Source organism: Lacerta agilis, chromosome 11 (assembly GCF_009819535.1).
Source record: "Lacerta agilis isolate rLacAgi1 chromosome 11, rLacAgi1.pri, whole genome shotgun sequence".
NCBI classification, from domain to species: Eukaryota; Metazoa; Chordata; class Lepidosauria; order Squamata; family Lacertidae; genus Lacerta; species Lacerta agilis.
The window spans coordinates 22,304,876-22,328,220 of NC_046322.1; the positions used below are offsets into that span (position 1 = coordinate 22,304,876).

General features: G+C 40.6%; 1 protein-coding gene across 2 annotated transcripts; it reads right to left on the reverse strand.

The window, feature by feature from the left end:
* Positions 1-108: 108 nt before the first annotated feature.
* MIER3 (MIER family member 3) lies at positions 109-20,065 on the reverse strand. 2 transcript variants are annotated; one of them, XM_033164777.1, is made up of 13 exons: positions 19,976-20,065; positions 19,004-19,078; positions 16,556-16,701; positions 15,077-15,211; positions 14,038-14,158; positions 12,140-12,225; positions 11,646-11,721; positions 8,358-8,509; positions 7,252-7,333; positions 6,187-6,278; positions 4,267-4,394; positions 3,956-4,101; positions 109-3,853 (listed from the first exon to the last, which is right to left on the reverse strand). In XM_033164777.1, exons 3-13 carry the CDS (start codon positions 16,652-16,654, stop codon positions 3,396-3,398), a joined length of 1,575 nt encoding a protein of 524 aa, XP_033020668.1. In that variant the 5' UTR covers positions 16,655-16,701; positions 19,004-19,078; positions 19,976-20,065; the 3' UTR covers positions 109-3,395. The 2 variants fall into 2 exon arrangements, with proteins under 2 accessions (XP_033020668.1, XP_033020667.1); XM_033164776.1 differs by having other exon boundaries at positions 19,054-19,078; positions 19,976-20,055.
* Positions 20,066-23,345: the final 3,280 nt, after the last annotated feature.

A 23,345-nucleotide genomic window follows, 5' to 3' on the forward strand; every position in this document is an offset into this window, starting at 1 on the left:
GGATTAGAATCTCAACATCTGAAAACTCCTTTTAAAATAACCCTGTGTGTTCATATATACTAAAGTGACAAATGTTGCAGAGGCATGAAAACTTTCACAAAAGAAAAAGGGTTTCCAGACATTTATTTCTGGAACTGTACACCAGGTATTAAAGTACAACAAATACAAAATAATGTTCAAAAAAATCAGTGTTTATGTACAAATATTAAAACCAATGCAACAATAGCAACTTCCTCTTGGGCATCCAATACTAAAACTGGTTGCGATTGTCACTAATTTATTTTGCTATGCACAGGGGATACCAACCTGAATCTAGGAATGACTGGAATTACTGGTTGCCTTAGGAAGGACTGCAGACCTTAACTGTTAGCAAAAAAACTACTGAGAAGTTTTCCCACTTGCATGGAAAAATCATAACCATGATACTATGTAAATTCAGTTTCTCATTTATAGACAATGTGCTTTTAACACTGGGCAAACAGTCTTCTATTGGTCAGTTTATCCACTAGTTTACATTCAAACTTGAAATACCCACTAAAGACTTTGGTTAAAATTAAACTGTATTTCTAATACACTACTGGATCTGAAATTAACATATGTTTTTGACTTGGTTTTATAAGGAAACTGCACATATCAACCCAATCGTACACAATTTAGTATACTTCAGACAGTATTGTACAGCCTTCAAGTAAAGTCAGCAGTTTGACCATAACAAGAGGGGGGAAATAAGCATTTAACAAAAGCTAACAATGAGAAGATGAAATGACTTAACAAAAGTAAAAGTATTGCTCTAATCACAGCACCAGTTACACTTCTATGTGAATCAGCTATCCTTTTCAGAATCCCTGTAGTTAAGTGATACATCTACCAAACTGCAATTGCCCATGATGGATTTTTGGTTTGTTTTTATGAAAAGGGAGAGGAGAGATAATATATTCAGCAATGAACAATGAAGTCATCACAGTTTGTTAGAAGAATTGTGCTTTACCCACATTGAATCAAGGCAATGTAGATTTCTTCATGTGGTTGCAGTTCTGCCATCTTCATGCCCCCCTCAAACGCAATTCTTTTAATAAACGGTAACAAGTTCTCCATTTAAAATGTTTAACACAGAGAAAAATAGGTTAAGTCCAGCTTTTAAAAGAAAAATTCAATAAATAGCTATTTTACATGAATAAAGTCATAGTGGTACAAATTTATGAATGTCACATCAAGCATGCACAAAATGTTACTATACACAGAAGTAGTCAGAAAATATTGAAATAGATATCTAAAAAGATATGCAGAATGTACATATTTACATAATCTTGCAAATTATTGCCTCATTTTAACAAGGAATTAAAAGTAAACATTACCAGCTAGCTAGCCAACAGGCTAAATTAGATCAGCAATTAAAATCTATTAAAACTAGCCGGAATTCATTGTTCTTTCATACCATTTCAGAATTTTGGTCAAAAGTCTTTATTAAATAACTAAAGTGTCCATTCAACTTGCTGACAATCAAAACTTTAGACGAGAAACTAGACTCTCGGTCTTCATTAAGACCCCAGCAATGCATAGATAAACTGAACGTAGTACTGCATCAGCTAATGAGAATGGGTGTCGTCATTTAAGTGCAACTGGTATAAGCATTCAGACATGGTGTAATGATTTTATACAGACCAGCCACTGTAAACCCATAAACTTGAATGTATAACAGAAAAAGAATATGGCCAGTTATTTTACAAAATTATCTGTGATGAGTTGATTCAAAAACAAAAAAGAACAAAGATACAGAGTTCAGCACAAATCACAGCAACAAGAAGCCGACAATTTGGCTAAAAGCGTCAGAATACAACACAGGGCCAAGGCTACCCCATTATTGACTGTGTACTTATTAGAATGACAGCTTTTAGATGTGTATTTCAGAACAGATCACCAACAGCAACTTTTGTCCACTGTGCTAAATTAATTTGCTAAAATGTTACGTGTGCTATATTAACTCTTTGAAGCCATTTTTGTTACAATGCCATGAAGAACATACAGCACTTTGCGGCATCTCAAACTCAGGATGTCAATGCAGTTCACAGTATGTAGAATAAATACCCTCCCTTTGAAGTATTAACTAAGGCATCTGCTTTCTCTCTTTATGCAGTGCAATCATGAAATCATTACTACCAACACTGAAAAGTTTACTCTTTTCTTTAAAAAAAATTGCAATATTTTAAAAAGGAAATTAAATATACATAGTGGCCAGTGCAAAAATAGACATGTTTTACTGCATGTCAATTGTATTGTTGGAAAATTCAACATTTTTGTGTCATTCAGGACACATAGCTAACACCTTTTGATTAAAATTATAAATGATAGGCAAAGCTAGAGTGAAAGGTTAAGCAATAAACATAAAACAGCTGTAACAAAGATTCCTCTCTGGAACATGAAATGCAGTCCAAGAAAAAAAAAAATACATCCATGCTTGAAGATGCTTCAAAGTTATGTATCATCTATGAATCTAGAATCCCTCATAAGTTTAACACATTGAACTGCAGTGCTCTGAACTTAAGGCAAGTTCTAAGATGTAAACCATTAGTGGAAAATCCTAAACTGTACCCTCACCTCTCAGTGGCCTTAAAAAAAGTTACATAACATTTGATGTTTTCACATTACACTCCTCAGAAGTGTAGACAACTTCCCCACCCCACCCCAACAGTATACTGTATCATTTCAGCCAATAGGTTTACATACAGAAATCTGTGAAATTGTATCTGTGTAAGGTAGCCATGGCCTATAATTTGGTAAGAGCATCCAAACACATTTTTTTTAGACAGTGCTCCTACAGTCCTTTGTGCTAGTATCCATCAAGATAAACCTGTTGTTCTGTAAACTGAAGTGCTCTGGTTTAGTATGAGAGAAGGTTCCGCTTAAAAATATCATTGTATGTTTGTGCAGTTTAAATTAAAGAAACCTTTCCCTGCTTTTCATTAATTTTAATGCTACATTGAACAGGGATCAGGACTGGTACCTGTAAACAATCACTTTTCCACTGCATCCATTACGGCAGAAGCAACTTAGACTAAAAAGCCACTCCAATCAGTTCAGAATTTCTGTGCTGGTTTTGAGACATCAGTCTCTGTTTACAGGTTTAAAAAAGAAAGAGGAAGCAGAGCTTAAAGCTGCACCACAGAGTTCTCTTAGTCCCCAAACTCTGCTAAACGTCGTATGAAGTTTCCACATTTATGGATTGGAAAAAGTGAAAATACTCTTGATAAATCAAGATATAGTTCTGTACATAAAGACATCACTGATGTCACATAGTTCAAACTTCCAGTGAAAGACTAAGCAAACCTGATCGTTCCCATCAAGTTTACCATAAACCACCAACAGTGTCCACTGTCTCTTCAGTTTGCTGATAAAATTCATTCTGAGTGGAGGGCAGTGTGCTGGTGTAATGCATGAGCACTGATAAAGCCATTTGTCTCGTTTGCAGATAGACTGCTAAAGTCAGCCACTGAGACTGCCATTTTGGCACTGGTAATGTGATGCGTGTGATTCTCAAAATCAACACCCAAGTTATTCACAGAAACATCATTCATATACGATTCTGGGACTGCAATTCCCATTTTTAGTCTCTTGGCAGGCCTTTCAGACTCCTCGTTGCACATGTTCATTGGGTTTAACTCGGAGTGATAAAATCCAGTCTCAAATAAATTAAAACAATCACTTTCACCATTACTAGGCAAGTTAAGCAAATCTTCTGTTACAACAGGCACATGATTAACTGCTGTCCGAGGCAAGCTGTCCAGAGGTGGGAAGGCATCATCTAAGCAGTTCACATCTGTAGAGTGGCAGACTGTGGCTACACTGTTGGTCAGTGCTAGAAGAAAGAAAAGCAATATTAGCCAAAATGTCACCATTATCCTGACATACAGCAGCAACAAGCTATTCCAAGACATTATTTGTGCACCCTTTAATTTACCTGTCAAATCATTGGCAGTGATAGAGCTCAGAATGCTTAGCTGTTGGTCAGGCGTGGGCTCCGATCTGCTGTTTGACGTTATGGCTGAAGAATGCACAGCTCCACCAAGAGCTTCTGCTTCATCTACCAACCGGTCCATGTAGTCCCTGGAACGACAATGATCATCTTAAGGCAAGTAATTTAACTGACTATAATCAGAGGATATGCATCTTCAGAACAGCATCAATGCAATATCATAACATGGATGTGATGTTCTAGAGGAGAAAATCACAAAACACAAAAATAAAGCCTTTCAAGGTCTTTGAACTTACGTGACTCCAGGATGGTGGTTGTATCTCTTTTTTCCGAATCTAGTTTGCTGTGCAAAGTAATCGTATCGTTCAGATTTCTTCCACATGTAGTAAAATGCTACACATTCAGCTACTGTTCTTGTTCTCACCTAAAAAGAATTGGCATGTTCAAGTCTTGATATTGATATCCATCATAAATCCTTACATGGAAATGCCAACGTGCTTCTGAAAGAGCTGGCAAAGAAGGGCCTGACTCCCCCAATAAATTAATATAATCCTGAGGGACTCATAGTGTTGAATCATAGAATCGTGCCCAAATTCACATTGTGAAACCAACAACATTCTAAGGATTCTTAAATTGGAGAGACTTGCTTGTATGATGTAGTAAGAAGATGCTTATTACATAATACAAAAAAAAACTTGTGGTTGGCCATTAGCATGCTGAGAGGAACTGGGAGGATAAGGATGCCAAATTCTGGCTCATTTTGACTGGGCACAGAATTCATAGGTTGGTTCATTGCTACAAAAACAAGAGAGTACGCCCCTGCAACAAGAGGTATGAATCATCCAGATTCTGTTCTACTTCCATAAGAGCTTTTCTAGTCAAAGAAATCAAGTCATACGTAGTTTTCCGGCCATGCCTTCTTCAGAGAAGGATGTCACTTGTGGCCCTCTATATCTTGTTGAACTTTAACTCCCATCGCCCTCTGACACGATAGCCAATTGCCAGGAATGATGTGAGTTACAGTTCACCAATATATGGAGAGCCACAGTTTCCCTTCCCTGTCACAAAGGTTTCTTATTAAAAACCACTGAAAGCACCTGGAATCTTGGATAAAGGAAAAAGTTATGGCACACTTTCTGAAAACCATCCTCTCCTGGTCTTGGGATGGAGAAAGGGTAGGAATAGATTTAGAAACAGGAACATGTCTGTAAACACAACTCTTTAGCTTGGTAGACAAGCCTCCTTCCTACTTGGATGAAGAGACTGTCTTATTGCTCCATGTGGCCTGCTTTCTCCTGTTTCCAGATTGGCAGGTGCTATCTGGGGAACAAAAAGGGTAGTGGCACTAAGTTGAGTTTGTGCACCACTGAGACATTTTCCAGCCAGCTGCTGGGATAAGCATATGAATGAATTGGTCCCTCCATTAACAGTAATGGGCCAGCAACCCTGGAGAGGAAATGAGGGATCAACTGCATAGAGAAAAAGAGAATATACAATTTCAAAAATCTAGCCATGACCAAGCCACATAACCCAGCAAATCAGAAAACCCAGGAAACGGCTCTTAGCTAACTAATAAACTGCTGAGTCCATCAGACCCAACAATGCTGCTGTGGTAAAAAGAAAAGGGGGGGGGGGCACAATCCACTTGAGGGTTAGAATATTATCTCATCATGTCTCATATTTTACTTGCTGCTTTTATAATGTTATGTCATCCATGAGTCCAGAGAAAATTTCAACAAAGAGTTATTTATTGTGCATTAACAAATTTGTTGTGGAATAAGCATTTATGAGCCAGAGCCCACTTTGTCAAATGCATCTAACTCGGTCATCAGCAAATATCAACTTTCTGGTTTCAGAACAAAAGCAGAAGTAGTAACTAGTGATGCAGAACAGCTGTAGTAAACTAGGTATTTTTCCTCCTTTCGCCTCAAACAATAATTTAGTTCTTGTATAAAGTAATGCAATAGCAGTAGAGTAAATGAATACAGCATCAAGTTTGTTTGCTTTTTTAAAAAGTATAAACATTCACAGTAATGACATTCCACTACACACTACTTCATACATAGAGGCTGACTCATTTACTAAATGAACAGATTTACAACGTTTGTTATACATTTAACATGTCAATGGCCAGTCAGTAACAATATGCTGGCTCTACATCTCTGATTTTAAAAACACCAGCACCATTTGTTTCATTTATTTGTATATCAACATACCTTATTTTTTTGTATGAGATGAAAATCTTTCCCATAAATCAGAAGTGCATGTTCAAAGTTTCTACATTCTTCTTCTGTCCAGGCTGTCATCTCTTAAGAAAGGAAAGTTACGATTAATATTCTGTTCAAATTAATAGCCATTCCACCCTCTAGCACTTGGACAGCAAAGAAAACTTCACCTACCCAATAATAGCAATCCACAGGTGGAAAGCTCACACCTAGCAGTAAGACCATAGATGCAGAACTACATATGTTACTCCATTTGGGTTCATGGGAAGCAAGCTTATTCTGGACTACACAGTTTTTGCTTCTTTTTTTAAAAAAAGTTCAACATACTCATATTCTTATGGGGTGCTCAGCTATTAGCTCTATTGTACTTCTTTTGTGCAACCAATGACAATCATATTTATGGCTATTTTAGTCTCAGCTCAAAGCAAATAATAATAAAGCTAATTTGCATTACCTGAAAAATAGAGCTTAAGACCAGAGCTCCTATGAGTAAAATTCCACTCACAGGATGCTCCTGCTGTACGAAAAGGAGAAGGCAATTTTTGCCAATTCTTCCTTTCACACTTACTGAAAAGCTGTTTTGGAGAGTTGGGGATACAGGGTGGAAATACAGGAGCAAGGTGCCTGACTCTGTTAACTAAATGAAGGTAGAATCAGAACTGGAAGTTGAAGGAAGATTACTTCCACTTCCGGCTGTCCACAGAAAATTTCAAGAATGCCTTTTGACTGCCTCCACAAGGAGTGAAGCCATGTCTGTATGCTTCACTCCTCTGTTGCCCAAGAATGAATTGTCTTCCAATATCTAATTACATGAACATTCCAGCTGTTACTGATGGCAGCAAAATGGCTGCTACAAACTGTTGAGGAACTGGGGTAGATGACTTGCCACCTCAACTCATTTCTGCATTTTTCAACTTAAAACAATTTAAACCATTCTAATAGCACAATCCTATGCTTCTTTACTCTGAAGTAAGCTCCACATAGTTCAATGGACTTACTCCCATTTAAGTGAGTAAAGGTTTGTAGCCTCAAACTCTTTGCAGAGAGATTTCTTACCTTGAGATGCCTTTCCATTGGAGCAATATCTCTCAATTGCTTCTTTTACGTTGTGGTTACATTTGAAAAGTTCATAGAGTGCCTAAGTGAAATTAAAATATTTATTGTTAAAAGAAGTCAAAAGTATACAGTAGAATGGTTATACTCCCACACCAACCAAAAATTGTTTACTTTATTATACCGTAGTGCAATTTCTCCACTTATTTACCATTAATATAAAGTAAGATTATATGCACACCAGAACAGGGCTGTGTCCAGTGGTTTCTCTCTGCCAGAACAAGAGCTCTTGCACTGGCAAACAGGTGCATTTGAAAATGGTGCAAGAGGAATCCAATGCAATAGTTAGGCTAGTGGAAACTCACTTGTGCAACAGATTTCCCAATCTATTGTGCAACGAGGTTACCAGCAACATGTTTGTATATTATCTTGCACAACAATGTCCTGCTGGCACAAAACATTTTGCCAACAAGTATACCTCTACACAACTCTAACTATATTGGAGACAACCCAGTGTACAAAGATATTGTGCCTCGTGAGAATTACAAAGCCATAAAGAATGGTGGTTGCTGCTGATTACATCTGAAGAAGTTTCCTCAAAGCTCAAACTAGGGATTTTAAGATATGGAAAGCAGTAAACACACATAAAATTATGAAGGACTGTTGCCTCAAAGCACTTGGAGAGGAGGGGTGCTGGGGAGCCCTGACTGGCTGTACCTGCCACCATAGATTTGCTATGTGTATAGGGATGGATCTGGATTCAAATTATGACAATCCATTAGCAAAACAAACCAATTCAAAACCTATTTATTTTTAAATGACATTAAGCTTTTCATCACCCAAGAATAAGGATCCTTGGGGGGGAGTGGGGGTAGGGGAAGAGGGTAAGGATATTTTGTTTATTAAAACTTTTGGAAATACTCTGACATGTCATAGCATAAATTTAAGTGTGATGAAAATAAGCCATTCTTACATTTTTTTATTAATACAAATGTATCAAAATGTAGGTTTAAATCAAATGAAAACAAAAAGTTTTGAGTGGTCTTTTCTTGTAACATAAGCAGAGAAAAGCCCTAGGCATGCAATATATGTGCAGGTAAGAAACATACCTGTTCATTATCCCTTGTATGCATTCCCTCAGGAATTCTGCCAATCGTTTTTTCATTTCCAGTTCTTAAAGAGGTCTCAAAAAGGTACTCTCTAACTTTATTTTCTGAAATCATATCAGGCTGCCAAAGTAGCTGGTCTTCATTTTTATATGCTGTGAAGAAAAATCATTGGAACACAAATGATAGGAAATACTCTGCAGTAACATAAAAGCAAAATATTGCAAAAATAAGAGCATATTGGCCACAAAAATAAAGATGTAAGAGACTTAGCCATAGACATATTGTGTAAAAGAGAGCTAATGAAAAGCAAACATCCTGGAAAACTATGGGTGAGTAATCATCCTCCACAAAATGTCAAATGGACCAAATGAAATGGGTTTAATACTTGTCAAATCTAATAATCAAAAGTTGCAATTAACTTTTTCAGGTAACTCTCACCAAGAAACACATGCAGAACTTAAGGCATGCTAAAATTAGAATATTAAAGGTCAGATTTAACTAATTACTCCCACTAGTGTAAGCCCACACAAGGACAGTGATTTCCCCCCTCTCCTCCTCCCATGTACCCCCACCAAATTGGCTTGGGGTGTGTGCCAGGAGAACCCCCAAAATAGCATGCATAGAGAGGAAAGGGGTGATCATTCCATCTCGCAAGTTGAAATGTTTGTACTAATGAAATGATTGCTATATGCTATAGTGCTGTGTTGAGTTCTTACCTAAGTGGTTTCTATGCCCTTTTCCTTAACATATGAATAATATACATCAGCATAAGACTGAGCAATCATATTTAAGATGCATTTACACATAGTCCAGTAAAAACAATGTCAAAGTTAAAGTTTGATTTTGTTTAAACGTAACATTTAAGCCACACTTTAAAGATTTTAACTATAAATCAAAATTTAAGAAAAATAATAAATATTTCAGTTCAACTACTTTGGGTAATTGAATTTTTTTCAGGTTTTATTCAGCACATAAAAGGAACACAGTGTACTCTTTATAAAACTGTGTTTACTAATCTCACTTAAGCTTAGCACTTAGTTTTATGAAGATAAAATCTAATTCAGAACAGAAGCTCTGATGATTCATTGCTTTCTGGGCACAATTCAAGGCCATAGTTTTAATCAACATAGTCCCAAGAAGCCTTCACCCCAGTATGGCTCCCCTTTATCACATACATAGCCCAATAAGAATCCACCAACAGCATATGAATCAATATGGCTAACCAGATCCAAAAACACCCACCCACCCAACTCACACATGAAAACAAATTTCACTACAGCCGATCAAAGACAACCAACCACACCCTAGGCCAACCCCAACCTCTCTCACCACCAAAGGAACACAAGCGAATAGCAAAGAGAACCTGCACAAGCGCCGCTGACACAAAACCCCACACATACATTAAGTAAAATAGAAACATCGCCACCCAACCCTGACTCCACTCACCATGGCCCCCTCCACCTCTTCCCCCTTTTCTTCCTAATGTAACACTAATGTCTTAATAAATGAAACTGATCTGTAGAAAATGTAACTTGAAAAAAGAAACAAAATAGGAAATTCTTTCCAGTACCACCTTAGAGACCAACTGAGTTTGTTCTTGGTATGAGCTTTCGTGTGCATGATCAGCTGATAAGTGTGTTTCAGTGTATCTGAAGAAGTGTGCATGCACACGAAAGCTCATACCAAGAACAAACTCAGTTGGTCTCTAAGGTGCTCACACTTATCAGCTGATCACCCATTCCCACCACCCTTCTGAGTAATACCCTTCCCCACTCCCTCACTATATTTAAGGATCTGGTGACTTCTGTTTCAGTGTATCTGAAGAAGTGTGCATGCACACGAAAGCTCATACCAAGAACAAACTCAGTTGGTCTCTAAGGTGCTACTGGAAAGAATTTCCTATTTTGTTTCGACTATGGCAGACCAACACGGCTACCCACCTGTAACTGGAACTTGAAAAAAGAGACATTGCACATACTTTTGTAAATCAAGAAATCTTTAATAAAAAATACATTAAAAAAACATAGTCCCAAGAAGCCTGAAACCCACAAAACTTTAGGGAGCACACCGAGATGCCTCCTACTGGAAAGACTTGCTCCAAATACCCTACGTGGTACTGAATCAGAGAGGAGCAAAGCTTTCATTAATGTGCCACCAATCTTCTCCTTACTGAAGAAGCCTGACAGAACATGACGTGGCAAATTGGGGGGGGGGCAGGGCGGGGTACGATGACAGACAGAAGACTAATGGCCACACACTCTGAGGGGAAATAAACCACAAGACCTTTAAACACACCCAGGAAACACTTGAAGCAACCTAAGCATAGAGGCACACCATTCACATACACATCCGACACGCAAGATGCACAAGCTATTCAGCAATTAAATCAGCCCAGAAGAGCAGGTGCAACATACAAGTCTGCTTTAAGCAAGACAAGAAAATGAACTGTCACTTCAAGGGGAGGGATGCCTCAAAGATTCCATCAGACTGCCTTTAGGTAACAGAAGGACTACTCTCACTTGATGTTTTCCTAGTGCCCATTCAAAAAAAGATTCCATGCTGCAAGGTTGCCAACAACCCTCTCTCCCCCTTGCCGGGACTACAAGGAACTGTTGCTGTATGGCAGAACTGCACTGGTGCCAAAATGCTAGCACCTCATCCTATGTTACTAAATCAACAGCCCAGAAAATCTGTGTTAGCCATCTTCCACATATCTTTGCCCGACGAAATGCTGTTACAAATACTGTATTGTTACAAATACAATCTTCAGTGTCGGTCGGCAGTAAAGGATGTGCTAGCTGTTACATTCAAAATGGTTTTTCCCATGGGAAGTTTTCCTGTGTTCTACAAATATTTTTGCATTCTTTGCCCTATGTTTACAAGTTTATGGAAGGCAACCTTGAGTCTAGATTTCATGTATCTAAGAATATATAATGAGATGATTGCAACCGCTTCTGTACTGCTTTTCAGAAAACCAAGTGCTTCATAATACACCAGTAAGACTCATAACAACCCTGTGAATTAGGGATAAGGCTGAGATAGTAAAACACAGCTGGTGAGCTCCATGGATGAGTGGCACTTTGAAATTGGATGTCCAGGATCCAAATGCATTACTCCATTCCCTGCACTGTCATGGCCCTTTGACATTTTAATATTCTATCCTGAGAGTATTGCAACTACAACTTTTCAAAATGCAATTTTCAAATCTTGATACAATGGTCACAGGGCAGTGTACTAATTTAAATAATATAATCATTAATTTAATAAAGAAAAATAATGGGAACTCACCCTTTTCATCATCGCTGCTGCTCTTGCCCAAATAAGGTGGAATTTCTGCTTGGTACTGTGCACCAATCATTATTTCCTGAAGAAACATTTTTAAAAAGTATTTTATTATACATTTATTCATATACAGCTCTCATAAAAAAATTGTAAACTAAATGGTGATTATCCAAACACCATCTTCTCTCCTTGCACAACACCCAACTTTCTCACTTCCAAGCATACAAAGGGGAAGCAACATATTTCTTTTGAGAGCTGCCAATCCCCTTGACTTCTATAGGAGCCTTCATAGGGGCTGCTACTGGGAGGGGTAGCTAAAAGCTTACACAGGCAAGCAGAACACTGTCCATGATGCCCCAAAGCAGCATCAAATGTAAGTCCAGGGAAATGCATATTTAATATATTTTAATTTCAAAGTCTTTATGTATCTAAGATATGTGGCTCAGTTTAGTTATTTAAGTATGTTTAAATCTACTAGTGTGGGTCATTCTAAGGGTTACCTTCCGCAAATCTTCAGATGAATTCCCCGCATCCACTTCCACCTCTTCACCATCAGATTCTTTATCACCATCACATGTAGTATTTGCTTTTTATAATGGAAAATGAACAAGTGTTAATTCAGGCATATTTAACAACTTGAATTTCACATACTGCAACATAAGTAGCTCCAAGAACAGTTTTTTATAGTTTTGTTTTGGGCACTAGACAGCAAAATTATCAGTTACATTCCGCTGCACAAAAAGGGTAGGCATCAGTATGACACGGTAATCCTCTGGATTGTATTAAACAAAGTCCTACTCAGAGTAGACTCGCTGATATGAATGAACTTAAGTTAGTCCTGTCCATTCACTTCAATATGTATACTATGAGAAGGACTAGCACTGAATACCACACAATGTCTGCTCTGGTATTAGTCCTACTGAGTAATGTAGAATTTACTCCCAGGTTAAACGTGTCTAGAAAGGCTAACCTGTGGTATTCCAGATGTTGGGACTCCTTCCATCAGCCCCAGTCAGCAGGGCCAGTATTTAGGGTTGATGGGAGGTAAAGTCCAGCAACATTCAGACAGCCACAGGGTAATCACAGCTGGGGTACAGGAGTGCAGCTTAAGTCCAGAACTATGATCCAGAAGTCTGAGGATATTAGCACTTTCAGATGATCAATTACCAAATGCATGTATACCAGCCTCTACAGAACTCTGTAAACCAAAATTACATTTCCCATTGCTCTCTTTCATTGTGTTTCTCGTCTTACTTAAATTGTAAAGCAGAGGGCAGGGCCCCTGCATTTTACACTGCTTTATGCACAGTGCTTTGTTTGCATAGGTTTATTAGAAATATCACCATATTTCAATTTAAACCAATACAAAGTATGCCAGTGATTAACTGAAAATTGGATTGCTCTAATGTTTTCTGTGCCTGCTGCTCCCAATTTGCACACGAAGAAGTGTTTATTCAGATACAGTTACAGGTAGATAGTCGTGTTGGTCTGCCAGTCGAAACAAACAAAAAAAAAGTCCTTCCAGTAGCACCTTAAAGACCAACTAAGTTTGCTCTTGGTATGAACTTTTGTGTGCATGCACACTTCTTCAGATACCTGTGCATGCACACGAAAGCTCATACTAAGAATAAACTTAGTTGGTCTTTTAAGGTGCTACTGGAAGAAATTTTTATTTTATTTTTTATTTTATTCAGATACGTTAGAATGCACAGTAAGTAGCTGATAAAAGGAACTGCAACAAATTCCTGTGTCATTTTTTTCTCAAGCAAGGCACCACAAAAGAATATTAAGAGAGGGGGAGACATATGTAGTATTGACCCTATTAAATGATCTTCAGTAATTTCCACACTACAGTTTCTTTCACTATGTGGAGTTTTGCAAGTTCAAAACACATGAATGGTGTTTCAGGATAGTTTTATGAATTTTGGTTACCAATACTCCTCCTCTAGAACACACGTGTCAAAAAGGATTTGTGATTATTCCTAACATACCAAGAATTATTCTTCCTGAAAATGAACCATGGTCACAGATGCACACTTGTTCACCAACTCTGCCATGGCACCCATTTTTTAGATAAATTAGACTGTGTAAATAAAGTTGTGCAGTTTGTTGAAAATCTACTAGGTGGTGTAGTTACTACTTCTGCACTGCTGCAACATTAAATTTCACACTTTTGTCTCACAACCATGTGATATACTAGTACAAAATGGACCATGTGTAGACCAAAAGCCTACACTGCCTCGGCTGCATTTGAAATAACTGAGAGCAACAAGCCAAGACAGAATGTGTTCCTTCAGGTAGAGAGCAAAATGCATGACCAATTCAATCTCACAGTCCTAATACTTCTACTTCTGACACAATCTTCTAAAACACAACATATTAATATTATTTTCCCTACATCTTAAAGGCCGAGGGAAAAAATCCGTAGTTTCATGAGAAGTAACCGATGGTGTCAAATCATCAGCAGAAGACTGTGTTTCTTCATCATCCCCTGACAATAGGTCTTTGGCTATTTCCTCCTGTAATCAGAAGAGTCAATCATTAGTATCATTCCACTCTGGAAGAAGTAACTATATCTTGAAATTCATCATATCCCTTATGTAGAAGCCTGGAGAAGAGGGGCAAGTCCGTCATATTAAAATTTCGTTTACTACTTATATTAGACTCAGTTAGAGTCAGAGTTAAGAAAGTGCAAGAGATAAAGGGAAACAGATTAAAACATCCAGTAGTTTTAGGTTTCAGTAATTACATAAAGCACCTGAGCTTTGTATATATGAAATATTACAGCCTGTCATTAGCAACTCAACACTGACAATGTGACCAATTGAAAGAAAAGGGTGTTAAAAAAAAACTACAAAGTAACATTTGATAAAGGAGGTATATTTAGATATAATGCATACTATTTATTTGAAATCACTTTTACTTTTTCTATTTAAATTTTTAAAATGTCTTTAACATTATAAATATCTCATTTTCCTTTCATTTTGAGTTACATGAGTTATCCAAGACTGTTATTTAGCTGATGGTAAGGCAGGCAATTTTCAGTTATTATGAAATCACTGCCCTTCATATAAGGGTGAGGGGCTGTAGTGGAGAGAGGGAATATTGCTTCCCATTGCATTTTGCTACTGGAAGCATTTACTCTCAAGTGAGTGGCACCATTGGATACAACTCAGTTATTCAACTTACAGCCCAATCCTAACCATTTGTACTGTTTTCATCACACAAAAATTGCTTCCAGGGAAAGCATGTGTTGAATTGAAACTAATTATCTACAAGTTAAAGGGAAATTGTTGTCAAATTTCAAAGTCCTTTTTCGCATAAATGCACAACATTTGGACCTCAACGTTCAGTGCAATGAGGGGACTTCATGGTAACCACAGAACCCAAGAGTCTCCTGCCTCACATTGTAACAAAGAAATGTGTTTACAACTTACTTTATCCAAAGTCATGTCTGGCAGTTCATCTGCAAGTTCACTTGGGGAACTATCTGCACTGGAACTTGCTATAACTGGAATTGTCGGTTCATAGCCATAGAATGCCAATAAGTCTTCTAAGGGCATGCTTCCTTCCTGGGTTTTTTTTTTCAAAGGAAAAAAAATGCATTACCATTTGTAAAAACAACATCTTTTTAAATATGCAGAAACAAACAAAATGGTTTTAACAATTACAAAAAAAAGATTATCCAAATCAAAGATACAGTGGTACCTCGGGTTAAGAACTTAATTTGTTCTGGAGGTCCGTTCTTAACCTGAAACAGTTCTTAACCTGAGGTACCACTTTAGACCTCCCGCTGCCGCCGCGCCGCCGCCACACGATTTCTGTTCTCATCCTGAAGCAAAGTTCTTAACCCAAGGTACTATTTCTGGGTTAGCGGAGTCTGTAACCTGAAGCGTCTGTAACCTGAAGCATCTGTAACCCGAGGTACCACTGTATAAGAAAATCTAATCTAAATACTCTTTCTCCTAAGGTTTAGTTAAGTTTTCAGCCCAAGTAAAAACATTCCCCTTCCTTCGAGCTTTTTGAATTCTCAGGATTGGCCTTGTATTGAGAGAGATGTTATATAAAAAACTAGATTCTAAATTTCAGATGTTTGATTGCTATGACCTGTCCTGTGATCATTTTACGATGCAGGACAGGATATAAAATTTACAAATAAATAAAACAGAAGAGGGATTTAAATATGCAATATAAATTGACAGAGATGACATTTGCAATCTGATCCTGTGCTGTCACTTTACGTGCAACAGATAAACTAGCATTCTATCACTTGGGCATCCTATCATATAGTTCTGCAATAGCTCCCGAAGAGCCTTGTACATAGTACAGTCGTACCTTCCAAAACGTTCAGAAACCAAAGCGTGGCTTCTGATTGGCTGCAGGCAGCTCCTGCAGCCAATCGGAAGCCACGGAAGCCCTGTCAGACGTTCAGTTCCAAAGAACGTTTGCAAACTGGAACACTCATTTCTGGGTTTGCGGTGTTCGGGAGCCAAAACATCTGAGTACCAAGGCGTCTGGGATCCAAGGTACAACTATACAGCTATACTACCCTTTGATCTCCTTAGAGTGCTAGCAGTACTGATGGCTGCATAGTAAACAAATTTGCTTTTCTTAAAAAAAAATGATGATAATCTTTTTTTCTGAATCTAGAATTGGTATTTAAGGTGACAGAGCGTAAGGGGAAGCTGTGTGGGAGTGGTTTTCTATCATCTTGCATTCTTGTCATATCAATAGACAAGTCTTTCTGCTGCTGTTCTTTAAGTATTTGTTCCCATAAATTTTTTAACTGATTGAGTCAGATCAGTGGTATTCTATGAAAATTCTCCCCACAATTTTTTTTGGTGTTTAAGAATGAACACACAATTTAACCAAAGTTATACTAAAGATCAAGTATGCCTAAGGGAAGAATTCCTTACCTTTTCTAAGTCTTCAATCTCAGAACCAAAATTTTTACCCTCATCCATCATTTCCTCCTCTTCAAGAGTTCTTTCATCATCATAGTCATGTACCAACATTTCAGCTGTAGGGTCAAAGTCATGATCCTCAGAAGATAAAGAGCCAACTATAAAAGACAATTTAAATCACTTTAGGTACACACAAAATGATATCAACACTAAAAAGCAATGGTAAAAATTCATTTAAGTTCCAAAGTTAATGCTCCAAACAAAGAAGCATCAGCATCCATTTTTATTATGCACAAGTTGTACACACACTTGTATGGACTGCAATTAAATCAAAAAGAGAATGAGCCTCATGTCTCTTATTCTAGAATAGCTCTACCAGGCAAGTGAAGAGACTGCTCTGGAAGAAAAGTCCTAGTGACACTTAATTACAGACTTTGTTGCAAGTACTGTATGTTAATTATTTGCATGAGTATCAACTATGAGCTCAAATGTAAGCACAGTTCTTTATATGTAGGAAACACACAAAAAATTGGATCCCAGCTTTCAGACATGTAGTGTCAGTATACAAACACCTACTGAACAGGAAAAAAATGTCGCTGACTAGAAGCTGACTCACTTGAAAATATGGTTAAAAACAGTTTGAGGAAAGGGAAACACCATCTAAACAAGTCAACATTAAGCATTAACAACACATTTTTAACTAGCAAGAGAGGTTATACTATTAAAAATCTGTGTAAAACAGCCCCAGATATGCAACATGCTTGTTATAAACACACCAAGGCAGTATATATTGTGTTGCAAATTAATGGCAACATATCTGGATGGTGAATGCCCACTTCCTTGGACTGCATAAGCTTGGCTATCAGAAGATCTTATTGATTTAAAGAAACCCAAGATCTTTGGACCAACTTTGAACTGCACATTTCCAAGTAACTGTGAAGTATCTGAATCAGGACTTTTTAAATGCATACAGATGATACTTCAATTAAATCAAATTTACCTGAAGTTGATGAAATGGAGAAATACTATAAGCTTGTTCTCAGACAATAGATGTAAATAAAAAAATCACACAGATATTCCAATTTCATTTTTAAAAACAAAGTTTTCTCTCTTTGATGCAAAAATATACTGAAAAATATACTTATAAATAAGTATAGAATATACTTATTTGATATAAAGTAACAAAAACCTGTTAAAGGGTTCCCCAACCATGCAGAGCAGCTATGGAGAGCACCGGGGGGGGGGCCCTGCAAGGGGGTAAAGGAGCCCCTTTGCATGAGTCTGTTTGTCAAGTGCTCTTTTAGCTTGTTTTATTTTGTATATACAGTTAAAGGAGATGTTCCAAAAAAGGCTGTATATTTAATAACAGAATCCTATACTCAGTTAATTCAGTTAAGCTTTCTTACATAAACTAAGTTTTTTATCAAGATGAACAAAATCTTCCTCAATTACTCTTAATAGGTTTAGATAATTTGGCAACTTTTGAAAATATGTAGGATACAGGATTTTGCATTTGATTTCATTAGAAGACAAATTAAGATTAAAATTCACTACACTTCAATTTCATTGACTAGTAGGTCCACATCTGCTTCTATTCATTGAAGTTATGTAAGTTGTACAAACACAGCAACAATAATGACTACAAAAGCAATTAAAGCAGTAAGACCAAGCCTACATCCTACATAAAAAGGACCATCCTACATAAAAAGGATCCTACCTACATTCACAGCCTCATTCTACCCATGACTAGAACAAAGTTTCATTAAGTTCAATGAGATTTATATGCAACTTTCATGTGGGCACAATCTTACTTAGGAATAACTTGCATTTCTTATCATTTTTTAAAATTAATTCTGTCTGATGTACTTTGGTTTGGCTGTACTTTGCTGTTCTTACTGTTGTGAGCCACCAAGAGCCAGGGTAAGTTTTCTAAAAATAAAAGAATAATTAACTTCCATTTAAATCAACATTATTCAATTCTGAAGATCTCAGATTTCAAGGCTGCAACTTTAAGTTCATTTCTCAATAAGAAAGTTCTTCTCAATTCAGGGGGACATACTTCTGAACAAGCATACATTTAGCAAAGCCGAAAGTGGTTTGAGGATTGCTGAAGGAGTGACTCCCGAAAGCAGCAAACAACTAGCATTGGGGATTTTACTGACTTACATTTTAAGGAAAGTTGTTCCGCATGTACCCTAGATTTAATTTAGAAAGTTAAATGCCTGGCTTTTACAACACTCACAACAGCTTTGCAACCCATCACTACAGATTGTACAAGAGAGAACAGCTCTACAGGGGTTGGCCCTTCTAGAACCAAACAAGTGACTTTTAACATGAAAAAAACGAGAAACAAAAATAGGAAAGATGGAGGAGGTGGAGAGGAGGGAAATCACTGTAAACAGAGAAAATACACAAAGCATCTTTTGACAGATGCGCCTGTAACCTGGCCCTTAACCGTACCCAAAAGCTTCCCACTGCCGGAATCACAGAAGGAACTGAACAGGACAAACCTGGGCTCGAACTCCCAAAGGAAGCCTGGAAACAAGCAACGGGAGAAATGACTGGTTAGAGATGAGCTGTACCAAAAAAACAAGGCGGAAAGAAAAAAGGACGCGAAAAGGGGTGGGTGGGTTTGTTGTTAATGGAACACATTTCAAGTTTCTCGCACACACTTCTCTCTCCCCCACCCCAACTTCCCAACCTCGCCTTCCCTTTTTGTCTCTCAGCATCCCTTCCTCACTCTTTCCCCACCCGCCACGACCAGGGAGCAACTACGGAGCCTCCATCCCTCGCCCGGCCGCACATCCCTTCCGCCGTCGCTTCTCCCCCCACACCCGCCCAGCCCCTCGAGTGTCGCCTCTCGCCCTCCAAGCCCGGAGCCCCTTTCGCTTTCCCCATCCCCACCGACACACTGACGCGAGCCGAGGGCCCCGCGACACCCGCGTCCCCATCTCGGCCGGGCCCGCCAGGGCGGTGACAGGGGCTGTCCGAAAAGGAGCGGCGAAGGCAGCCGGACCGCCCGTCGGAAAAAAACACTCTCTCACACACACACAGACCCCACAAAACTCGCTCAGCCCGACCAGACCCCCTCCATCCCGGCCTTGGCCCTCCTCTGGAGCCCCGCGGAGCAAGGGCTTGGCCCGAGCGCCCTCCACCTCCGCGGGACTGTGGGTGGAGACCGGCCGGGAAGCTCCGCAGACAGCTATCGGGAGACGGACGGCAGCTAGCCGCGGCCTACTCGCGCAGGCTGCGCTCCGCCGGGGCAGGCGGCTCGAGCAGCCGCCCGGCGGCCCCCTAGGACCCCTCGGCGGGCCGGCGACCCCCATAAGGGAGTCACGGGGCCGCCCAAGGGGCCGGAGGGACAGCCCCGCCAGCGGAGCCCCGCCAGGAGCCCGCCGGACCCCAGCGCCCCTACCCGCTTTCCCCGCTCACCTCCGCCATATTGGGAGCGCTCGGGCTGAGCAGCAGCGATGCGCCAAGTGCCCGGATGGGGCCGCTAAGCCAATGGCAGCCCGGCCGGGACTGGGGCTGGAGCCGGCCGGAGAGGGAGGGAGGCGAGGCTGCCTGCTTAGCCGGGCGGGCTGGTTGATGAGGGGAAGGTGGCGGCGGCGGAAGCGCAGGTTGTGGAAGCCAGCGCAGTCCTTCCCATCCTGTCAAAACTCTTCCCCCAATCCTCCCTCAGTGTCCTGATAGGAGTGTCCAATATGTTCGGGGGTACGGCACGGGGAACCCCCCCCCCAGTTCCCTTCAAGCACAAGCAGCTGACAGCAACCCCCGAGCCTATTGCTGAAGTTTGACAGGGAGTTTCTTCCCCCGTCTCGCATCCTTGCGAAGGGGGCGAATGGCAGAGAAACGACTTTAAATGACAGCGGGACGACGCGGCAGGAGCGGCTTGTGAAGAGAGAAGAGCCCTCTTTAGAGAGAGGCCCAGCGCAGCATAGATTAGGGAGAAGAGAGGGGATTGCCCTTTGGGGGTAGGACAGGGGTCTGCAACCTTTAAGACAAAAAGAGCCACTTGGACCCATTTCCGAAGAGAAAAAAAAACTGGGAGCCGCAAAACCATTGCGGCCCACAAAAATATAAACACCCAGAAGCTCATAGCACAATTTAGACAGGTAATGAAAAGCAGGTAATGAAGGCAAAATGGCAAAATATCACGAAACGCCCCCCCCCCCAGCCAAACAACAAGCACTGTATTAAAGGAACCGTCCGAACGTCTGACGCTGCAGGGGCAAATCTAGAAGGGGAAATCCAACCCCCCAGTATACTTCCGCCCCATGAACAGCCCAAATGCAACCCTAAAAGTTTAGCAAACTTATGCAAAAGCACACAGCATGCACACTGCCCCAATCACTATTGGCCAGCAGAGGGGCTGGGCAAGGCAGCTGAGAGGGGCTGAAGCAGGGGGCTGATCACGTCCCCCCTGCAGGCGCGGGAAAACATTCCTTCAGAATGGATAAAACCCTTCTTTCAGTCCATGGGACTCCCGCTTCTAGGGGAGCAGGGGGCTTCTAGGGGGGGCCGCTGCCCCCTCCTGCCCCCCCGTCAGTACGCCCATGGTCGGGCCCCTTTCGCCACGCTGCTTAAGGGAAGTCTCCTGCGTGCCCCCGAAACAGAGCCCGGGACTGGTCGTCCCCTGAGCTTTTTCCCGCGCCCATCTCATCCCGTTGGGCTGCCCTTAGCTGAACAGCCAGGCTTCCTTTTCCTTCCCAGACTGCCACGTGTCCTGGAGCTGGGCCCTTCCCCGCCGGCCGCCAGCCGCCGGCCGCCGCCCCTGGCCCAGCCCGCAGCTGCCTCCTTACCTCATCGAGTCATCGCGCCTCGTCAAATCGCAGCAGCCAGCAGCTCCACCAGCAGCAGCCAAACACAAGCGCTGGGACAGGCGCCAAGGAGGGAAGCTGCTGCGGTCTGCTGCTGCGCCTGCGCTGGCATGAAACGAGGCACGCATGAGCAGCACAGCCACCGGCAAGGTAGAGAAGTGGGTGGGCACAGGCGGGCCAGCAGCGTGGCGCAGCGCCCCCTACATTTCGGCGCTAAACGCACCAGCCCTGCCCGGAGCCGCGGCAAAGGTGCAAAAGAGCCGCATGCGGCTCCGGAGCCGCAGGTTGCAGACCCCCGGGGTAGGATGTTATTCCAGCTCCAACCACACACACCCAAAAAGGTCCAATACTTTCTGTATCTTCTGGACGAGAGCATATGGCATACAGCAACTTGTAGAATGCCCGTCCTGAAGCCAGCTGCAATTTTTTTGAAAAACGGTGATAGCAAAAATCTTCAACTTGACGTTAATATGTGGTCCACTTCCAAATAGCATTGCATAAGAAAGCAGGTAGTAAGAGTACTCCCAAATCAGGTCACACAAGGAGGAGTCTAAAATGGCAATCCTATACACATTTTTTTTAAAATAAAATTTTTATTTTCTGCATTAAACAACAATCCTATACACATTTAAAGTAGGACTTATTTTGGAGCAGACACACGATTGCACTGTAAGAGTGCAATCTAATAAACGGCTTTGTTTTCAATAATCGAAAAGGCATTATTTAGTTGGTTTTGAACAATGGCAATTGTGTTAATTCCCTCTATAACACGCGCGCACACACACACACACACACACGGTGCTGATGTGCCACACCAACTTTTTAGAATGCCTTGTGTCCACAAATAAATGGGGGTGATCTGAAATGTACTATATTTTGGATTTCTAAAAAAATTTTTTTAACAGTCTCTCTCCACCAAGGGTCCTCCTGAAACATCATAGGATAAGAGTATGGGGCCTCATTACTGGTTAAATAAAGGGAAACAGAGGATAGGAATAAGCATGCAGTTCTCATCATGGAGGGAAGCAAACAGTGGATCTGGTATTGGTGATATTTAGCTTATTCATAAATCATTTGGAATCACAGATTAGCAGTGAGTTAGCCAGGTTTGAGACTACACCCAATTATTCAGCTGGGTGAAAATTCAAGCAGACTGAAAAGAACTTCAGCGTGATCTATGCAAACAAGGTGAATGGGCAACAAGACGGCAAATAATGTTCAGTACAAATACATGTTGCGTCACACCACCCCAATCTCTGAGCAGTGCTAGTTTCCAGAGGTTCCAAGCGCTTACCCAGGGTTACTGTTTCCTTTGGAATGAGGGACAGCAGAGACTGGTGTCTTTATGATACATGGTTAGCTACACATATATACAAACTGAGCAGACAATGGAGGGGTTCACAGCATAAGTGTCAAAGCTGGTCGATTCCTCTTCACATTACCACACAAACGTCTCTTGGTCTTTTATAATTTTTATTAAGAATTCACAAACAGTATTAATAAATAGTTCTTAACTTCAGCTATCACTCCACAGAGTCATTCAGTTCAGATACCTTCTGAGCTCTGCTTCTCCCCTGACCAGCAACTCTCAAAAGGCTTTTCCCCGCTCTTTTTCTAACCTCCTAGTGAGGACTGGCTTGTACCTCCCCTCCCCCGAGTTGGAGTCATCACTTAACCCTTGCCTCTGGGAACATTCTAACTCTTTTTCTAACTCTACCCTGACAATAAGCACCCCAAGGGTCTTGCTTCTCTCATAACTGCAACCTTGGATTCAAACAGAAATCAAGCATCACTCTGTGTCTCTGGCTTCCCAGGCTACTGCTTCCAGCTGCTACCTTCTAGATCACATAACTCATACTCCCCATTCTGGCCTTTCTAACTACCAGCAAGTTGAGGGAGTGGGGTCCACCTCTTTGTCTTCTGGCGCCGAGCCACTTCCTTTGTTACCTTAATGGCCCATTACCTCACAAGGAAGCTAGCCT

Bases quoted from the DNA above. Each gene is read 5' to 3' on its own strand.
- MIER3 (XM_033164776.1), bottom strand. The intron at 11,722-12,139 runs GTAACCCTTAGA...ATGTTTCTTCAG, and splicing joins CATCTGAAGATTTGCGGAAG to GAAATAATGATTGGTGCACA. The intron at 8,510-11,645 runs GTGAGTTCCCAT...TTTTCTTCACAG, and splicing joins CAGCAGCGATGATGAAAAGG to CATATAAAAATGAAGACCAG.